The sequence below is a fragment of the Cyprinus carpio genome, chromosome A11 (assembly GCF_018340385.1).
Source record: "Cyprinus carpio isolate SPL01 chromosome A11, ASM1834038v1, whole genome shotgun sequence".
Taxonomy (NCBI): Eukaryota; Metazoa; Chordata; class Actinopteri; order Cypriniformes; family Cyprinidae; genus Cyprinus; species Cyprinus carpio.
The window spans coordinates 4,105,655-4,123,882 of record NC_056582.1 but is presented as its reverse complement, the minus strand read 5'-3'; the positions used below and the strand labels follow the sequence as shown (position 1 = coordinate 4,123,882).

The 18,228-nt window shown below is 36.0% G+C and overlaps 1 protein-coding gene across 2 annotated transcripts; it reads left to right on the top strand.

Moving 5' to 3' along the window:
- Positions 1–77: 77 nt before the first annotated feature.
- Positions 78–17,848, top strand: rpn2 (ribophorin II). 2 transcript variants are annotated; one of them, XM_042765949.1, is made up of 18 exons: positions 78–198; positions 996–1,183; positions 1,293–1,388; positions 2,937–3,112; positions 3,217–3,292; positions 6,840–6,974; positions 7,088–7,264; positions 7,578–7,696; positions 9,437–9,542; positions 10,008–10,099; positions 10,188–10,302; positions 10,550–10,744; positions 10,909–10,995; positions 11,286–11,381; positions 11,563–11,638; positions 11,911–12,040; positions 15,448–15,544; positions 17,273–17,848. In XM_042765949.1, exons 1-17 carry the CDS (start codon positions 186–188, stop codon positions 15,497–15,499), a joined length of 1,929 nt encoding a protein of 642 aa, XP_042621883.1. In that variant the 5' UTR covers positions 78–185; the 3' UTR covers positions 15,500–15,544; positions 17,273–17,848. The 2 variants fall into 2 exon arrangements, with proteins under 2 accessions (XP_042621883.1, XP_042621884.1); XM_042765950.1 differs by lacking the exon at positions 15,448–15,544.
- The last annotated feature ends 380 nt before the right edge of the window (positions 17,849–18,228 follow it).

The window sequence follows — 18,228 nt, the reverse complement described above, 5'->3', positions numbered from 1 at the left end:
TTTTGTTTAACACATACATGTTTTATATTTTACATACAATATGTATCATTGGGGTATTCATTTTTAATGTATGATGTCTATTATTAGATCAAATAAACGCACATGTCACCCTACAATGGTTAAAGAAGTTTCATCCGCATAACCCGGAAGTTCTCTGAGCTTTTGGTGACGGTGCATTAGGCGACATGGCTCATCTTTGTAAGTGGCATTTCTGCAAGTTTTATGCTTTTGTTTGAGATTTTTGCTCATTGAATCGTTTTAAGAGTAAACAGTGATGCGTTGCCGACATGTTTAGGCTGGTTTTGTGAATGCAGTTTGTCACATTTTATCCGAACAGTTGTCCTTGCAGGCACCTTTCAGCATCCAGGCAATCAGTGACGTTACCTGCAGTTATTCTGATATTAGTTACTATGATATTAGAAGATTTCAAAAGTGTTGTGCTTAGTATTTATCCAGTGTCAGGTGAACATTTACAGTGCAATTTATAGTTTCGTTAAGTCATATTATATTAGCAGTATGTTATAGCTTCTGTATTCGATAGCAGTTGCAATGAACATGAAAATTATGGATTTTACATCTTATATATAAGGCCCTAAAGTTTCCTTTTTTCCCTTTCTCTCTCACTTCTGTTGTGAAGTTATTTAAGGATTAATAAGGACACTTCAAGGTTCCAACTGGGAATTTGTAATATTGTGATTTTAGGCCTGGACAAGTCATGGACATTTCTGTAGTGAATGTAATTTTTTCAAGTTAAGCTCAGCTGTAAAATATTTAATCAGCTAGAAATTGCTCTTTGTAAGAGCAGGGTCTATAGAATGATTATTAAAAACATCCAATTTTCAGTATTTCCAATTGATTTCAAACATCCCAGCTTTTTCCACACCCTGATGCTCATGCTTTCCTTGGAGTCAAATGCATCCCTTAAGTGTAATTACCTTAAGATATTTATGTGTCGTCATATGAACTGTATTCTTTGTGCATGTACCCATTTGAAGGTTTGTTTAGCCTGCTGGTCCTGTCCCTGGTTCTTGAGACCCAGGCCCTGACCCCAACCCATCATCTGACCACCACTGATGTGGCCAGACTTCAGGCTCTATTAAGCCAACCCTTCACTGACCTCAAGTCTGCTTATTACTCTGTTGTTGGACTTAGCAAGTTGGGAATCTCTGTTGCGGATGCAGCTGTAAGAAAAAAAATATATTTCGTAATGGTGAAAGACATGAATTTTAATAAAAATAATATTAGTGAGTCATTATTATTGTGTCTAATTTTATATTATTTGTCTACCTCAGGAGACATGCCGGTTTATCAAGTCAAACCTGGATCCCTCTAGTGTGGAGTCACTCTTTTTTGCCGCAGAAGCCAGTCAGGCTCTGCCTGGATGTGAGGTAAAATACATCTTCACTCTCTTTTTTGTCTTGATCACTGGTTGCATGTCAATCAGTGCCCTAACCACTGAACTAGGAGTCAGCCAATTTAAGGGCTACCTCAATTGCAAATCCTTTCACTAGAATGCCAGGTTCCTTTACTAATGTCCCAGTTTGTGTTTACAGTATGCTGATTCTTGAGCTAGGGAGCTGATAGAGATGCACTGACTGTTCATCACATGATTCATCTAAGTTGAATTGCTGTCATTTGATGTAGGGTTCTTTTTCTACCTTATTGTTTTGAAGCATTTGGAGCAGATTAAAAAAAAAATTGTTGGTGTCAAATAATTTTTTTTTCATGCCTCCATATCCATAATTACTACAAAATTAACATTGAGTCAGGATACAGGCTGGATCCAACTATGGTAACCTCAGGATAAGGATGAGACAGACATACTTATATTAATGTAGATGCCATTCTTCTTTAGATGTAACAAGTGCACTGGGTGTTATGAGAAGTGGTCCCCATTCTGGTTTCCCTAATTAATGCAGCCTAACAGTCCTTTGATGTATTTAAATTATAGAAGTGTGTTGTGTGTATTCTAGCTTGAGATGACTCTTAAGCCGACAGTGTGCCTGCCTCCTAAACAGTGTTATGTAGACTGTTTCAAAGTTTGGGCTCTAAAAATTTGCGACAGCAAGAAACGTGAAAGACTATAATGTGATAGGAACTCACTCAAGTACTGAGAAGCTAAACTATTCAGGGATTTATATGTAATCAGCAAAATTTTTAAATGTATACAAAGCTTAATAGGGAGCCAATGCAGTGTTGACAGATGCAGATACTTGATAATACTATGTATATAGAAACGAAGTCTAAAAAGAAAACTCTCCATTGCCAGTGCTTTATATATAGTATAATATATTAAACGCAAAGCTCAACATTGCTTGCTTGCTTTATTTTCGTGTGACACACAAGCATGTTCAAGCTTCCCCAAGAACCAGTGAGGTTTTTTCTGGTGTCAGACAAGTATAGGTGAGCCTCTGTGTTTACTATCTTTAATGTGCTCTATTTAAGAGCATTGTTGATATATGAATATAAGCCTAAATTAAATATGTTTATCATATTATATGAAGTGATTTTGTATCTTCAGAAGACTAATTAAAACGCTTTATTCATGTGGATTAGTTTTGCGATTTCTTTTTGTACTTTTTTACTACATGGAAGTTTTGGTTGTTTGGACTTTCAATGGATGAACTAAAAGGATAAGAAAATATAAAAAATATCTTTGTTGTTATTCTGAAACTGAATGAAAGTCTTAAGGGTTTGGAATGACATGAAGTTGAGTAAATTGTAACAGATCTTTCATTTTAGGGTGAACTAACCCTTAAAGTTCAAAGACATGTTTAGACATGGTTTGGTGGACTTGGCTAGTTTAAGCTAGTCTCTTTGGCCAAGCTGATGTTTAGCTGGGCGGCCAAAAGTCACTTTGAAATAATGTGTCACATTGCGCAGAGTAATTTTCACTAACAAATCCAAAAATTGTTGTTGTATTTTGATCCTGACAGATTCCTGTGTCAAATGACACTCGTGATTTGCTTTTGGCCACCGTAAGTGAGGACTCCACTGCCTCTCAGATCCATCAGTCTGTGAGTGCTCTCAGCTCTCTTGGCTTACCTCTGGCCTCACAGGAAGTGGTCAGTGCCCTGAAAGCTCGCATCTCCAAAGAGGATAATGTCTTGACGTGAGTACATTTCCTTACATTGTTTTGACTTTAGGCTTGCTTTGTGGTCTCTTTTTATTAGTTTATTTGTGAGACCTAACTCTGATTTTCTCTTCTCCTGACAGAATAATTTTGGCACTGCAGACTGCGTCTCGTCTCTCTCAGCAAGCTGAACTTGGAGAGATCCTGGAGGAGATTGAGGTGAGAGTTTAGTACGTCACTTCAGATTTATTAGCCACAGAACAGTCAACTGTAAGCCTGGACCAGACTACTGAAATTATAAAAATAATAATATTGTATTTTTTTTTCCTTTTTGAGTTCTGTAAAGCTCAGTAAACCGATTAACATTTTCTATAAAATGACTCTTTTCTATTTAAATGCACATTTCTTTTAGAAATTGTTAGATTTATATACTTGAAACTCCACCAAAAAATAAGTAGGTCTATCTTTAATCAATCATTTAACCTTCACTGAAGGTTAACTCATCCTCATTCTCATCACATATGGCAAAGCTAACTCTGCACTCTTCCTATTGGTCTTTCTGTAAATTATTGCTGTATTCATTTTCTGAAAAGAAGAAATTTTATTTATACAAAAATACAACTATACTAAAATAAACACTTCAATTAAATAAATAACAGCAATCTTATAATTGATGCTACTATCTATAAAAATATATTACTGCAATTCCACTGTGGTAGAGCATTGCCATATGGAAACATTGATATTTTCTCAATTTACATTAAAACTGTGTTAGACAAAGTTAAATTGTTAATAAAAATATCTAATTTACTTAACAAAGATGCTTCAAAAAATCCCTCTTGAGAAGAGAAGTTATTTCTTACCATATGGCAACTCCGTACCATAAAGGGTTAAAGGGATACTCCACCTCAAAATGAAAATGTTGTCATTAATCACTTACCCCCATGTTGTTCCAAACCCGTAAAAGCTTTGTTCGTCTTCAGAACACAATTTAAGATATTTTGGATGTAAACCGGGAGGCTTGTGACTGTCCCATAGACTGCTTAATAAATAAGTGAAAGTGAAAGTGAAAGTGACGTGACATTCAGCCAAGTATGGTGACCCATACTCAGAATTAGTGCTCTGCATTTAACCCATCCGAAGTGCACACACACAGAGCAGTGAACACACACACACACACTGTGAACACACACCCGGAGCAGTGGGCAGCCATTTTTATGCTGCGGCGCCCGGGGAGCAGTTGGGGGTTCGATGCCTTGCTCAAGGGCACCTAAGTCATGGTATTGAAGGTGGAGAGAGAACTGTACATGCACTCCCCCCACCCACAATTCCTGCCGGCCCGAGACTCGAACTCACAACCCTTCGATTGGGAGTCCGACTCTCTAACCATTAGGCCACGACTTCCCCAATAGAAATAACAGTGTCAAGGTCCCGGAAAGTATGAAAGACATTGTCAGAATACTCCATTTATCATCAGTGGTTCAACCGTAACGTTATGAAGCGACGAGAATACTGTTTGTAAGTGAAGAAAACAAAAATAACGACTTTATTCGAAGAAGAAGAGCATACGCTGATATGAATAGACACAGAAGAGACTGTTGACAAATGAATTGTTGAATAAAGTCATTATTTTTGTTTTCTTCGCTTACAAAAAGAATTATTGTCTCTTCATAACGTTACAGTTGAATCACTGATGGCAGAAGGACTATTCTGGCGATGTCTTTCATACTTTTCTGGACCTTGACAGTGTAACTTACTTGGCAGTCTATGGGACAGGTAGTGGTCGACCAATATTGGTTTTTTAACAGCCGATGCCGATATCTTGGAAAGCAGGGTGGCCGATATAAAGCCGATATAATTTTATTTAATGTCACTGAAAAAAATAATACAAAGTTTTTTAAAGGTAAGTGGTTGCAAACCATTTATTTAAGCTACATTTAATAAAAAGTTAGTCAACTAAATTTGTTTATTGAAACGTAGCTAAAATAAATCTATTGCAACCACTTATCTTAAAATTTTTTGTAAATTCAATGAATCATTTTTATTCATTGTATTTAAGAAATTTGAAATAATTTGAAATGGGTAAAAAAAATAAATGTGTAAAATAAACATGCTTATACTTTAAGTGACAAAGTTTTTTTTACAAAAAAACAAATATTTAACAAAAATATAAATAAAAAGGAAGTAAACACTGTAACCAACAAGGCACTCAGTATTCTGTGAAGTTGTGTGTATTGGGAATCACATTTTTTTTCAAATAAACCCAAGGTAACACTCATTTTACATACAGCACACAGTGAAAATGACATGAATATGACATTGAGCAAAAGCATGAAGCACAGCATAATTTGAAATCACGAGTTTAAAGTTTGTCGATCGCGCATGTCAGTGAAGCTGAACTCTCCTTCTGTCAGCATTCAATTCACATGGACCGACCGTCACACAGAGAACACACGATCGTGCAAGACACACATCCACACTTCATAAGATCTCACAGCTGGATTCGACTAAGTTTGCAAGGTTTTTGAAATTAGATATTCATTAGTCATTCAAAGATTTGTTTAAATGATGTAAAAGCGTATTTGCTGAATGCTGACGGCAAACGAGAAATATTATAATGTTAGCCTTTCTAATATTAACAATATAAAAGCAATTGTTATAATACTTTTTTGCATACATTTTAATTCCTTTAACCATTCTATCTGATTATTAGACAGACGTCTAATCGTATTAGACAGAACTGTTAACGACGACAGCGAACAAGAGGGAGAACGTGAGCACTGTGTGTTCAGGCGCTGCGTTCTCAGCGCCGTCAAAATAAAAGTCTGTCGGGCCGTCAAAATAAAATCGGCATCAGCCAAACAGAAAAACTTATCGGCCGATGCCCATATTTGAAAAATGCCAAATATCGGCCAATATATCAGCCTTGACGATATATCGGTCGACCACTAGTCACAGGCCTCCCGGTTTTCATCCGAAATATCTTAAATTGTGTTCCGAAGATGAACAAAGCTTTTACAGGGTTGGAACGACATGGGGGTAAGTGATTAATGACAAAATTTCATTTTGGGGTGGAGTATCCCTTTAACTGAGGGGGCGGGGCTATGCAAGTAATGGCAAAAATGACAATTATACTATTGTAAAGTGACGTGACATACAGCCAAGTATGGTGACCCATACTCTGAATTCGTGCTCTGCATTTAACCCATCCAAAGCGCACACACAAAGCAGTGAACACACACACCCGGAGCAGTGGGCAGCCCGGAGCAGTGGGTGCCCAGGGAGCAGTTGGGGGCTCAGTGCCTTGCTCAAGGTTACCTCAGTCGTGGTATTGCCGAGACTCGAACCCACAACCTTAGGGTTAGGAGTTAAACTCTCTAACCATTAGGCCATGACTTCCCCCTAATAAAATAATAAACATACCACTGTTTTATTAAAATAATACTGCTAGTTATTATTAGCAATGCATCATCCATAAATTAAAAACAAAAAGAAACTTGATAGTTCAAAATAATTCAGTCATGGTTAATAATATGCTTCATTATTCATTTGCAAAAATTATGTGCAAAATACGAAGAAAAAAAAAACTTAATGGTCCTATAATAAGTAACATAAGTGTTGTTATTAACAGTCAACTAAGGACAAATCTATTTTGCACTGTGCTTCAAACTTTTCTGATTGGTCACATTTGCTGTGTACCAGAAAACATTATTATAATATTTTTTTTGGTATTCTAGTGTGATTTGTATATTTTTCTTCATTGTAGGATCTCGCTGCCCGTTTAGATGATCTGGGTGGAGTGTATCTTCAGTTTGAGGAGGGGTTAGAGGCCACAGCACTGTTTGTTTCTGCTGCTTATGCCTTGTCTGATCATGTGGACATGGAGCCCCCCCTGAAAGAGGTTCATAGTTTAGCCAACTCAAAATAAACATATAACTATGTAAGACAAATACTTTCTGTAAGTGTTTGAAGTGCTGTCTCAAGATAAATGGCTCCTCCACTTGTCCATCACAGGATCAGGTAATCCAGCTCGTGAACTCCATCTTCAGTAAGAAGTCTTGGGACTCTCTCTCAGAGGCATTCAGTGTGGCTAGCGCAGCTGAATCGCTTTCCAACAATCGCTTCCATGTGCCCGTCATTGTCAGTGCCCAGGGCCCTGCTGCCATATCCCACAGCCAGCCCTTCCTCCGGGTAGGCCTCAGTTTTGAGTGTGTTCTCTCTCTCTCCCTCTCTCTCTCTCTCTCTCTCTCTCTCTCTCTCTCTCTCTCTCTCTCTCCTCTCTCTCTCTCTCTCTCTCTCTCTCTCTCTCTCTCTCTCTCTCTCTCCCTCTCTCTCTTTCCTCCCTTCCTCTCTCTCTCTCTCTCTCTCACTCTATATATATATATATATATATATATATATGTGTGTGTGTGTGTGTGTGTTTGTTTGTTTCATTGTTTTTTTTTTTTTTTGTTTTTTTTTACACTGCTGAAATAATCTGTAATATATGTGTTTGATACTGCAGCTTCAGGTGACGAATGTCCTTTGCAAGCCCCTCAGTTCAGCAAGTGTGCTGGTGGAGTCAGCCACTGCTACTTCCTCAAAATCTGCCATCCTAAGCCAGGCACCATTCACCCTCAGAGAGTATGTGCATTGCAGATGACAACTTTAAAATAATGGATAATGCCATACAAATTTGGAAACTGCAGAAAACATTAACATGCTACTAAACATACTTCACTTAAAAAGTTAAGGGTTACTTTGCCCAAAAACTAGAGGTCGACCAATAGTGGATTTTGCCGATACCGATAGTTAGGATGGACCACACTGGCTGATACCGATTAATTAACCGATAGTTTTTAAAATGGATACTGAACAAAAACTAAAATAGTGCTGTATTTAAAAAAACAGTTCTGAACCATACTAGTAATAGTAATAATAGTAGTAGTAGTAGTAATAGTAAATGTTGAAATTACCACACTCTAACAAGGAACAACACTTACACAGCTTTCATTAATCTTAATGTTACAAATGGACTCTTATTTGAAAGTGTTACCATTTCATTTCAGCAGTCATGCTTAAAGATGCAAATCTTTAAATATATACACAAAGGCCATAGCATTACAATTACACCAGCACAATGTATATTCACACACTTTAACTGCTTCTATTCTTGAACACTTAATGATTATCTAATCAAAATAAAAGAGAAGCGTTGAGTCTGAGAACTCAGCGGTATCACACACACTCCGGACACGTCACGTTCAGCTCGAGCAATGGTCTAAAGCAGTTTATTTATTAAAAACAGACACAAGTTTACTTCAAGAATGAACAATGAGGCATAGATAAGTTTGAAGTTCAGTGTTTAAAAAACAGAGCAAACGGAAAGAGCAATCTATATTACAGCTCTATAAATGAAGCATACAGACTTTATTAGAGCCACAGAAAGACAAACGTTTCGATGAAAATGCTCAATATATAATTCATTATGTACATTAACAACGATTCGGAGCGAATATAATGTAATTTAATGGAAAACTATGTGAATGGCGCTCTGTGGCACGGCAGGCTTTTCTGTCAGCTGCATTTAAATCCGGGTCTGAAGTTTCTCGCTCTGTTCAGCCTGCAGCATCACATGTCTAAACAAATAGCATGTGCTGTCAGTGATTTCAACTACTAGAGACAACTCTCGCACTTTATATTGAAAACAGACCCTTCTTAGTCGCTCCAGCAAAGGAGGCATGGATTTTTGCCGATAACCGATTGTTCCAGCAATCAACTCTCGGTGCCGATTAATCAGCAAAACCGATACATCGGTCGACCTCTACCAAAAACACACTCATTCTCATGCCTTTCCAAACCCATCAGATTTTTATTCATCCTCGGAACACAAATAAACACTTATTTTTGACCATCCATTGAATACGCAATCAGTTTTCAAGCTTCAAAATGTACATAATTACATTGAAAAAGTAATCCATATGAATCAATTGGTTTAGTCTAATTCTTCTGAAAAAAGACACAATCCCTTTATATGACGAAATTGTTTTAGTTTAAGTTAAGCTTTTATTCATATATACACATTAATCATCACACATAGATAGAGCACATTAAATATGTTAAACAACAGTTCAAACATGCATGTTTGACCAGCAAGAACTAATAAGTTAAATCAATCATGTACGTATGGGCTTTGAGTTTATTTATAATACATTTAAACTTTCCCTTTATTTAGTGTGCACAGTGCTTGAATATTTTATTATTGAATATTTTACTTTTAAAAGATTTCCAAACTCTGGATAATTAGTGTAATATGCCTGATGACAATGATCATTTAATTTGGAAATATTTCCTGTGTTTAAAAGACTGTCCTTTGTATCACAGTGGGGTTTTTGAGCTGAATTTCATGGCCAGCCAACCAGCAAGTGGCTACTATCAGTTCTCGGTTGCCATTGCTGGTGACAGCCGATTTGTTGCCAACCATGTTGAGGTACTTAACTTAATCTTTGAAATGTGCTAGGAAAATCAAAAGTTTAGTTATTTGTATGTGTTTATCTTATGTGTCGTGCCTTGTCATGACCTCAATGAGCTGACCTCAGCGTTTAACTCTTAATTGTTAATGAACTGTGATTCATTTCCTCATTCACGTTTAATTGGTCTAGAGTGTGTTCATTCACATTGTAGCTATGTAAAGAATAATTGCTCTGACTGTTCATTGTACAATTATAAGGTCAAGAGCATGTCACATTTGCTGTGGAGATTTTCTGAAGTCATTGGCCTCTTTTACTGAACAAAGTAAAAAAAAAAAAATGCACAATTATTGTAATTGCTGTAGGTTTTTTCTTTCTTGCAGCATATTCACACAAGTGTCCATTTTAATGGATTGAAATAATTTCTTATTGTAATGTGTCATTTTAAAGGCTTAGATTGAAACTTGTTCGATTTACTTTCTCAGCTCAAGGTAAAGGTCTCTACCCGAGTTTCCATCAACAACATGGATTTGTCTGTCGTGGACAAGGACCAGAGCATTGGCCCCAAAACTACCAGGTAAGATTAGCTTTTATCAAGCTCTATTTTATTAATTTTCATTTTATTATACAATTGAGCCAGCATATGTTTGATATCTGTTTTTCAGAGTGGAATATCCAGCTAAAGCCAAAGCATCTTTTATGGCAGACAGCCATCAAATCTTTGCCATGACGTTCCAGTTAGTTGATGAGACCACAGGAGTGGAACTCACTCCCCACCAGGTGATTATTCCATCCAAAATGGTTTTCTTTTATGCATAAAGCATGACAAGTGAATAAATTCTGCCTTCATTGTATAGTCGTATGTTTGTGCCTTCATTAGAGAGATGAGCCTTTTTGTGAGATTTTGATCCTTAAAACCTCAGATAGGGACGTGTGATTGTTTAAACCAATGTCATCAAAATCTCACTCCAAGCAAATGCACTGTTCAAAAACATTTGAATGAACTGATTCAAGTCATTGCTTTCAGACCTTTGTGAGGTTACACAACCAGAAGACAGGTCAGGAGGTCGTGTTTGTGGCTGAACCCGACAGTAAGAATTTGTATAAGTTTGAGCTGGACACAACTGAGAGAAAAACAGAGTTTGACTCCATCTCTGGCACCTATGCTCTTTACCTGATGGTGGGAGACGCTACGCTGGAGAACCCCATTTTGTGGAATGTGGTAAGGCAGTTATTTTCATTAGAGAATTCTGGGATCTTGAAATAGACTTTTGTAAGTGCTGTTGTTTTTGTCTTTTTTCTGACGTGTTTGTTAATGTTATATTGTCATTATCCTTACAAAAAGACATGGATTTAGTCTTTATTTATACTTAATTTTTCTCAAAGGCTGACGTTGTGCTGAAGTTCTTAGATGAAGAGGCACCTTCAACAATTCAGGCTAAAACTTTGTACACACCCAAACCAGAAATCCAGGTAAGTGCTCCAGTGGTACACAAGGACAACAGGATATTTATATGTGTGTGTGTGTTTATGTGTGTATGTATATAGGTATATGTATATATGTATATGTATGTATGTGTGTGTGTATATAATGTGTGTAAGTTATGCTGTTTCCTTTCTTTAATTGATTGTTTGGTTGAAATGATGGTTCCTTGTTCATAAATATCAAGATGTATATAAGATGAAGGCTAAAAATATCAATATCACAACATGCCCAGTCCTATCTGTAACATTTTTTTTTTTTTGTAATTTTGTCTCTACAGCATCTATTCAGAGAGCCAGAGAAGAAGCCACCCACAGTTGTGTCCAACGCATTTACTGCCCTGGTCCTCTCTCCGTTTCTGCTCCTGCTCATACTGGTAATGTTCTTCTGACCCGTTATTATGGGTTCACGTAATAACTGATATGCTATTAAATGAAACTATGTAAAGTAATGTTGTGATTTGTCACATTAGTAAAAAAAAAAAAAGGATACATATTTGGTCTGTCATTCTGTCATTTACTCTGTCTGTCTCATGTTTCTTCCTCTTGCCTATACAGTGGTTTAAACTTGGAGCCAATATCTCAAACTTTACACTGTCACCCAGCACTGTTCTCTTCCACATAGGCCACGCAGGTAAGTCGTCTGACTTTTATTACACAACATTCAGTACTTGGCATGATCAATAGAGTTAATAGAGTGCAACAATAGGGTTCAGAAAGTATGAATCTCATTTGTTTCATAGAGAAATAGATTTTTTTTCCAGCACAGTACAAAAAGTATGTCCTCAGAATGAAACAGGCTGTGCATCATGAACAGACCTGCATCTAATTGAACTTCTGAAATATGACATGCTTCTGAGAGAAAATAGAAAAATCATAGGTTTTGTTTTTTTTCTTCACTTGCAGCTATGTTGGGTCTAATGTATGTGTACTGGACTCACTTGAACATGTTCCAGACTCTGAAGTATTTGGCTATCATAGGCAGCTTCACATTCCTGGCTGGGAACCGCATGCTAGCACAAAAAGCTGTGAAAAGGTACAGTAACTGTTTTAAACTGGTATTGCCTCCATTGTCCTTTGCCAGCACCTGAATGGAGAGCATATTTAGACTGTCCGAATCATTCACTTTCCTTTATAAAGTGCACTATGTGCCTTTTATTCACCATATAGAAAACTGAACAAGTGACCGTTTTCTAGTGATGCAACGATACCATTTTTTTTTTTCCAGAAAATTCGGTGTATCGGCCAATTCCGATCCGATCTGATACCAGCGCAGTTTTTTTTTTTTTTAATCAGTGTAGAATTTTTATACTTCTGTGTGTTGACCTGATCGTCACTCTTTTGTGTGCTAAACACAATCTACTAAATATAGACAACTTCATTTTTATGAAAAATAACAAATGGGAAACATATAATAATCTATGACAAAAATACTATTATAAACTAGGTTAGTGGATAATTTAGCAGCAAAGTTATTGTAGAAAAATCACGAGTTCACAATTTTATAAAATCTAAACATTTAGTGAAATAACATTATTTAGTGGGGAACAAATAAAAGTGAATAAGTGTAGGACTAAATCTGGTAAAATGTTATACATTGCTCTTTGTATTGTTGTAAAATACATTAATGAAAACAAGTAAATGTATTTATATATAAATATTAACTATAAAATTATAAGACATTTCTTTTAAATGTATAGCACAGTAATGAAGACACCAACATATGTAAGATTGAGGATAGATAGTCCTCTATCTATCATATGTTGCTGCCATTACTGTGCTATACATTAGATTATTAATAGCCTTATAGGACAGAACAAGAAACGCTATAAATAATCTTTTATTGCGCAAAAGTATTATATAATACGAAAAGCTCCAATACAGAGCGGCACAAAGTGCTTATGCGCCTCCCGTGCACAGAATGATGCGCATGAAGCAACACAGAGTCACAGCACAGCTCCGCATAGAGAAGTTCAAAGCACAAAGGAAAGAGATATTGATGCGTAGTTTATTAAATCTGTGCGATAGATTATTGAGACTTTTCTTTTAACAGTTTTAAATCTCAGTTATTGTGCGCTCTTGGAGAGAGTTTCATCGCCTTGACTGTCATAACCAAATGCGACACGCAGTTTGAATGCTGAATGAAGGATGACAGACAGCCGCAGTGTAGAGAAAAGTTTACGTGAACTTGAATTTAATGACTTAAATATTCATCTGTACTTCACACTGAACTATGGAACAGCTTCAGAACATTTGGAATTAGACTTTATAGTGGTTTAGTTTGTGTTTTCGTGGGGCTTAACAATAACACAGAATAGTATAAGCACAATGTCGGATTTGGATCGGTACCTCTCTGACTGATACACGATCCGGCATAAAATGGCAGTATCGGAGCTGATACCGATCCTAAGTATCGGATCGATGCATCCATACCAATTTCCACTGCAGTTATAGCACCTTTTTTTTTAATCATGGGTGGGACGCTTCAGATTCTAAAGAGCCTTTGATTGGAGAGGAAATCTAATGAGAAGCTAAAATGCAGAATGATGTTATCAAAATTATCTATCCGTAGTGGCGGTAGAGAGCGAGACTATACATTTTCAATGCATGTAACCTCTAAATGCAAATTTTGCCATTGTTTTTGAGCACACTAGCTAATGTATAACCTTAACACTAGGGCTGTGCAATTAATCGCATTTGATTGTTATGCGCATCTCGTCAGTAAAGCCGGTCCCTTGATTAGTAGTAAATCATCATCACCTGCTTTCAGATTGAGCGGCATTCACTACACATACAGTTCACTAACAAGCAAGGTGATATCATGTTCGAAATCGAATTCGAATCAAAATCTGTGATTATGTACGCGATATTGCCTAACTGTCAGTGAACTACAGCTCTGTGTAGTGAATGCCGCTCAATCTGAAAGCAGGTGATAGTGATTTACTACTAATCACAGGACTGGCTTTAATGACGAGATGTGCATAACAATCAAATGCGATTAATTGCACAGCCCTACTTAACACTAACCTATTCCGACATAAACAGCATTTACTCTCGCGCAGTGAAACTTTCCTGGCTAAAAAGGTGCAATTGTAGGTGCAAGTTTATGTAAAAGTAGCATGTAGTAACATTTTTGATTGAAAGTGCAAATGGACCAGTGTTAGTATCATGAAGCTAGTCTTTAGCAACCTTAAAGGCCAAACTGAATGGTCATTCAAGTCACTGTGATATGTTGCTTAATTTTAGGTTGCCATACATAATTTGATATGTAGCGAATATTTGATGTATCATTCAGTCCTTTTTCTGAAGTGGTAAAAAGGCAGCTTTTAATTGCACTATTTGACAAAATAGGGGCTTGGATTTTATCTCCGTCCCCTTTGTGTCTTCACTCTGAACCTTCTGCTGAACTTGTGGGTGTGTTGCCATCTCTGAGCTCTGTAGTGTGTGCTTGGGTTACTCAAAAGTGGTTTCATCTCTTAATATTCTGTCTTTTGGGACTAGATTAATTTCACAGATTTACATGTACCTCCCTGAGTATGCCCTGCTTTCAGGGATGATTACTCACCTAATTAAACTGTAGGGCCTTCAGAAAGACCTCAGAGAGAACATAAGTGTCCATTCAGTGTTTAGTTTTATCCTGAAATGTATTTGTATTTTTTTTCCTATGCGCAATTCTGTACAGATACATTCCTTTAATGCCTTTTTAGAAGGTTTTGACTTCTGCTTGTCTAGAGTTTCATCTCTTTTCCATTTGTACATACAGCAATCAACAGAAAAGCGACCTAAAATCATTATCAGTTAAGAGTTAGTGATTTCAGCTGGCATGATTTTCAGTTGGTGATGTGACCTATGAGAAAATTATAACTTGCAAATGAGCAACAACTACTAATGTCAGTGAATTGGAGCTCATCCATCCACCATGAGATCTTATTTTTACTGCCATGTCGTCATTTGGCAGATTTTCAAAAGGAATAGCCAGTTACACAGCCCACCAATAATATTTGGGCGTCTAGTTGTAGAAACCCCTACTAGCAATGGCTTTTTGACTGCCAGACCAAGTTGAATGGAGCATAAAGGGGCGTTCACACCAAGCATGATAACTATAATAACTATAATGTTTTAATAATCATTCTTATTCTATAAGAATAGGACAGTACACTCTATAGCTATAACAATAAAGAAGAACAATAGCATTGGAATCTCATTATAGAAAAGTTTTTTTTTTCTTTTTTCTCTTCCAACTGATGAACAATAAATACAATACAATCAGAATTCAACTGACTTTAAAGGGGCAGATGGCATAGATAATCTTCTTGTCCATGTTGTGAATCTATTATTGTTAGTGTTATAATAATCGTTCTTGGTGTGAACATACTTTGTCTCTGTGTTTATGAAAACCTTCTGCGTTTTTCCATTCGTTCTCTTTCTTTACCCTTCCTTTAGGATTGCTGCAGAACAAAGTAGTAGGTTGGCAAAATATAGGAGTCTGCGATAAATGCCTGAATGTTTTGCAAAAAGAAAGGCCAGTCTTCGGGCTAAAGTAAGGCTTGCTGTTGCCACCTGTGTATCCCATAATATGGCATCAACATTTCCATGACAACACCTACTGCATGGCTATGTTGGTGTGTTTGTTGAGTGAAACTCACAACTTCCTTTGAAACATAATGCCATTTTTGACTGTCAAGCCATATTTTTCATGTCATGCTTTTTATTGATCAGTGTGTTGTGATCACTTGTTTTTGTTGGCTTGTGTTTCACTTCATTAGTGTGTGCAGTGACAGACTGCTGAACTACAGTTTAGGCCCTATGTGATAAATTGCTTGATCTGAGATTTTATATTTTTTTGCCCCAAAGTCTTTTTGTCACTGTGATAGTTTCTCAGTTGTGGAGTTTCCTGATTAAAGTTCTGCATGAACAACTACTCTATAAATTCCAAGCAGCAAGTTCACTAAAGTATTATTTCCAGTACAAAAGTGTTTCTGTACAAATAAGGGGCATCATAGGGCTTCACTGTTGGTTCACAAATGGCAGTGCTATTTGCCTAGCACAATTAACATTTGCAGCATTGCCTTCTTGCAAATGTTCTTATCTGGTTTTATGTTACATACAAATATTTCATCATGCAAAAGTAATTACATTTATAATAATGAATTTGCACTAAAATATCACAGTTTGATCGGCTGTGCAGCCTTTAAAATCAACAACCAAAACACAGGTACAACTTTCCTGTTGTTTTTTTTACAAACAAACAAAAAATAGGTAACACTTCAGAATAGGAAACACACATTCACTATTAACTATTAAGCGTTTTCCCTGAACAAACTCTTAATTTGCTGCATATTAATAGTTAGTAAGGTATTTAAGTTTATGTATGGGGTGGATTAAGGGATCTAAATATTTTTTTTTTGGTTAAGGTTTTGATTTGTGATTTATTTGTATTTTTAATAAGAGTTTTTGCTTGTGATAAGCGATGTCATACAGAAAAAATATATACATCTGATAGCACAAACTACCAGTGAACAATTATTTAAATGAAATCCAATCAAATGTGAAGTGCCACAGGTACACAATTTTCCTGTACATGGTAAAGGAACCTACCACTAACCAATTAATAGATGTTTACTGTAGCATTTTTACAGTTAAAATTACACTAATTTCTTAGAGTGGGGATCGTAGTAGTCTGCTGCATCCTTCTTAACCTAGTACTCATAACTGGCCTGCTAAAGAGGAATTGCTCTGTGCAAGCAGTGCCTGGTGTTTGCAATACCTGATTTGCATGTGTTTTCAACTCTTGCTAAAGCACTGCAGACATGATGCATGCTAATAAACAATGCTCAGTGCATGCTATTTATTCTTGGAGATTTCCTTCTATTAAAATTGTTTTGAATACTAAGTGGATTGGTCATGATTGTTGTACAGTATTGGATTTTAAATAATCATTTTAAATCATTTTCTTATTTAATTATTATACATACTTTGCTTGCAGTGCAGCACTGTATTTATGTTTGTAAAACATTCTATTTAGGGTTTGAAAATCTTCCATTATTTTTATTAGAATTTAGTGTTCAGAATATAAGCAGCAGATAATGTCATCTGGCTATTTGTTTACTGTTTTCTTTTCCTGCATCTGATTAACCAACTGCAGTGTGATTGATGACAAAAAAGTTTAATGTGGCATTGCAGAATATGAATATTGCAGCAAGCACTGCTGTTTACTACAGGAAGTACAAATCTGGTTTTAATCAGTACTTGATGTTCTCTCTTTCAGACTTGAAAGAAAATGATGCTGGCAAAATCGTGAAGACCATGGATGTGTCATATTCATGTTTTTTGGTTTCTTTATTTAAGAAATTTGGGAACAGAAGTATTGGTGGTGGTTTAAAAGAAAAACAAAGATGCAGATTCTGAAATTCAGATTGAATTTGACAGTTAAGAAACATGCAGTTTTTTTATGACAACAAATCTCTGTCAGATGAATATGTTGAGGATATATGATGATTGTTTCTTGTACATTGAATTGTGTTTGGTGGTGATGCAAATGAAAGTTGGTGTTTTCTGTTTTCTGTTTTTGTAAGGATGTTCATTTGATTGTTTTTGAATACAAATTTCTGTCCTCAGATTTTTGTAACGAATAGTGAGGCATGTTCCTGTTTGATTTTTGATTTTTTTTTTTTTTTTTTTTATATCGTACCATCAGAGGAAGAGGTTTTATTTGTCATCAAATGAATATAAATCAAATAAAACTGGAATCATTCTTCCAGTTATCACCACACAGATGGCTAACACTGTTTTTTTTTGTGTGTGTGTTTTTTTTTTTATAAATCAATAAAAACACATTTGCTCACTTTGTGTTTTTTTAATGGCTGATACTGGTTTTTAGAGAGCAGGGTGGCTGTAAGGGGATTATGTAAGAACCAGAACATTTTAAATAAATTAAAGCTTTATTCTTTTTAAGCCATTTTGAAGGGCTTAACATGTATGTTGGACACTTGCTGGTTGCTCTTAATTTTTTTTTTTTTAGTGCAGATCAACCATTAAAATATTATCATTTTACTTTGTTCCATGACAGAATTAATTTCAATTTCATATATTTGGTCACCTTACTGGACTAGCACTGGACAAGTATAAGATTGTATCAGCTAGTTAACAAACTGTTAGCAAACATAGAACAAATTATAGAGTAAAGTTTTAAAACTCAACCTAATTGCACATAAAACAATAAAA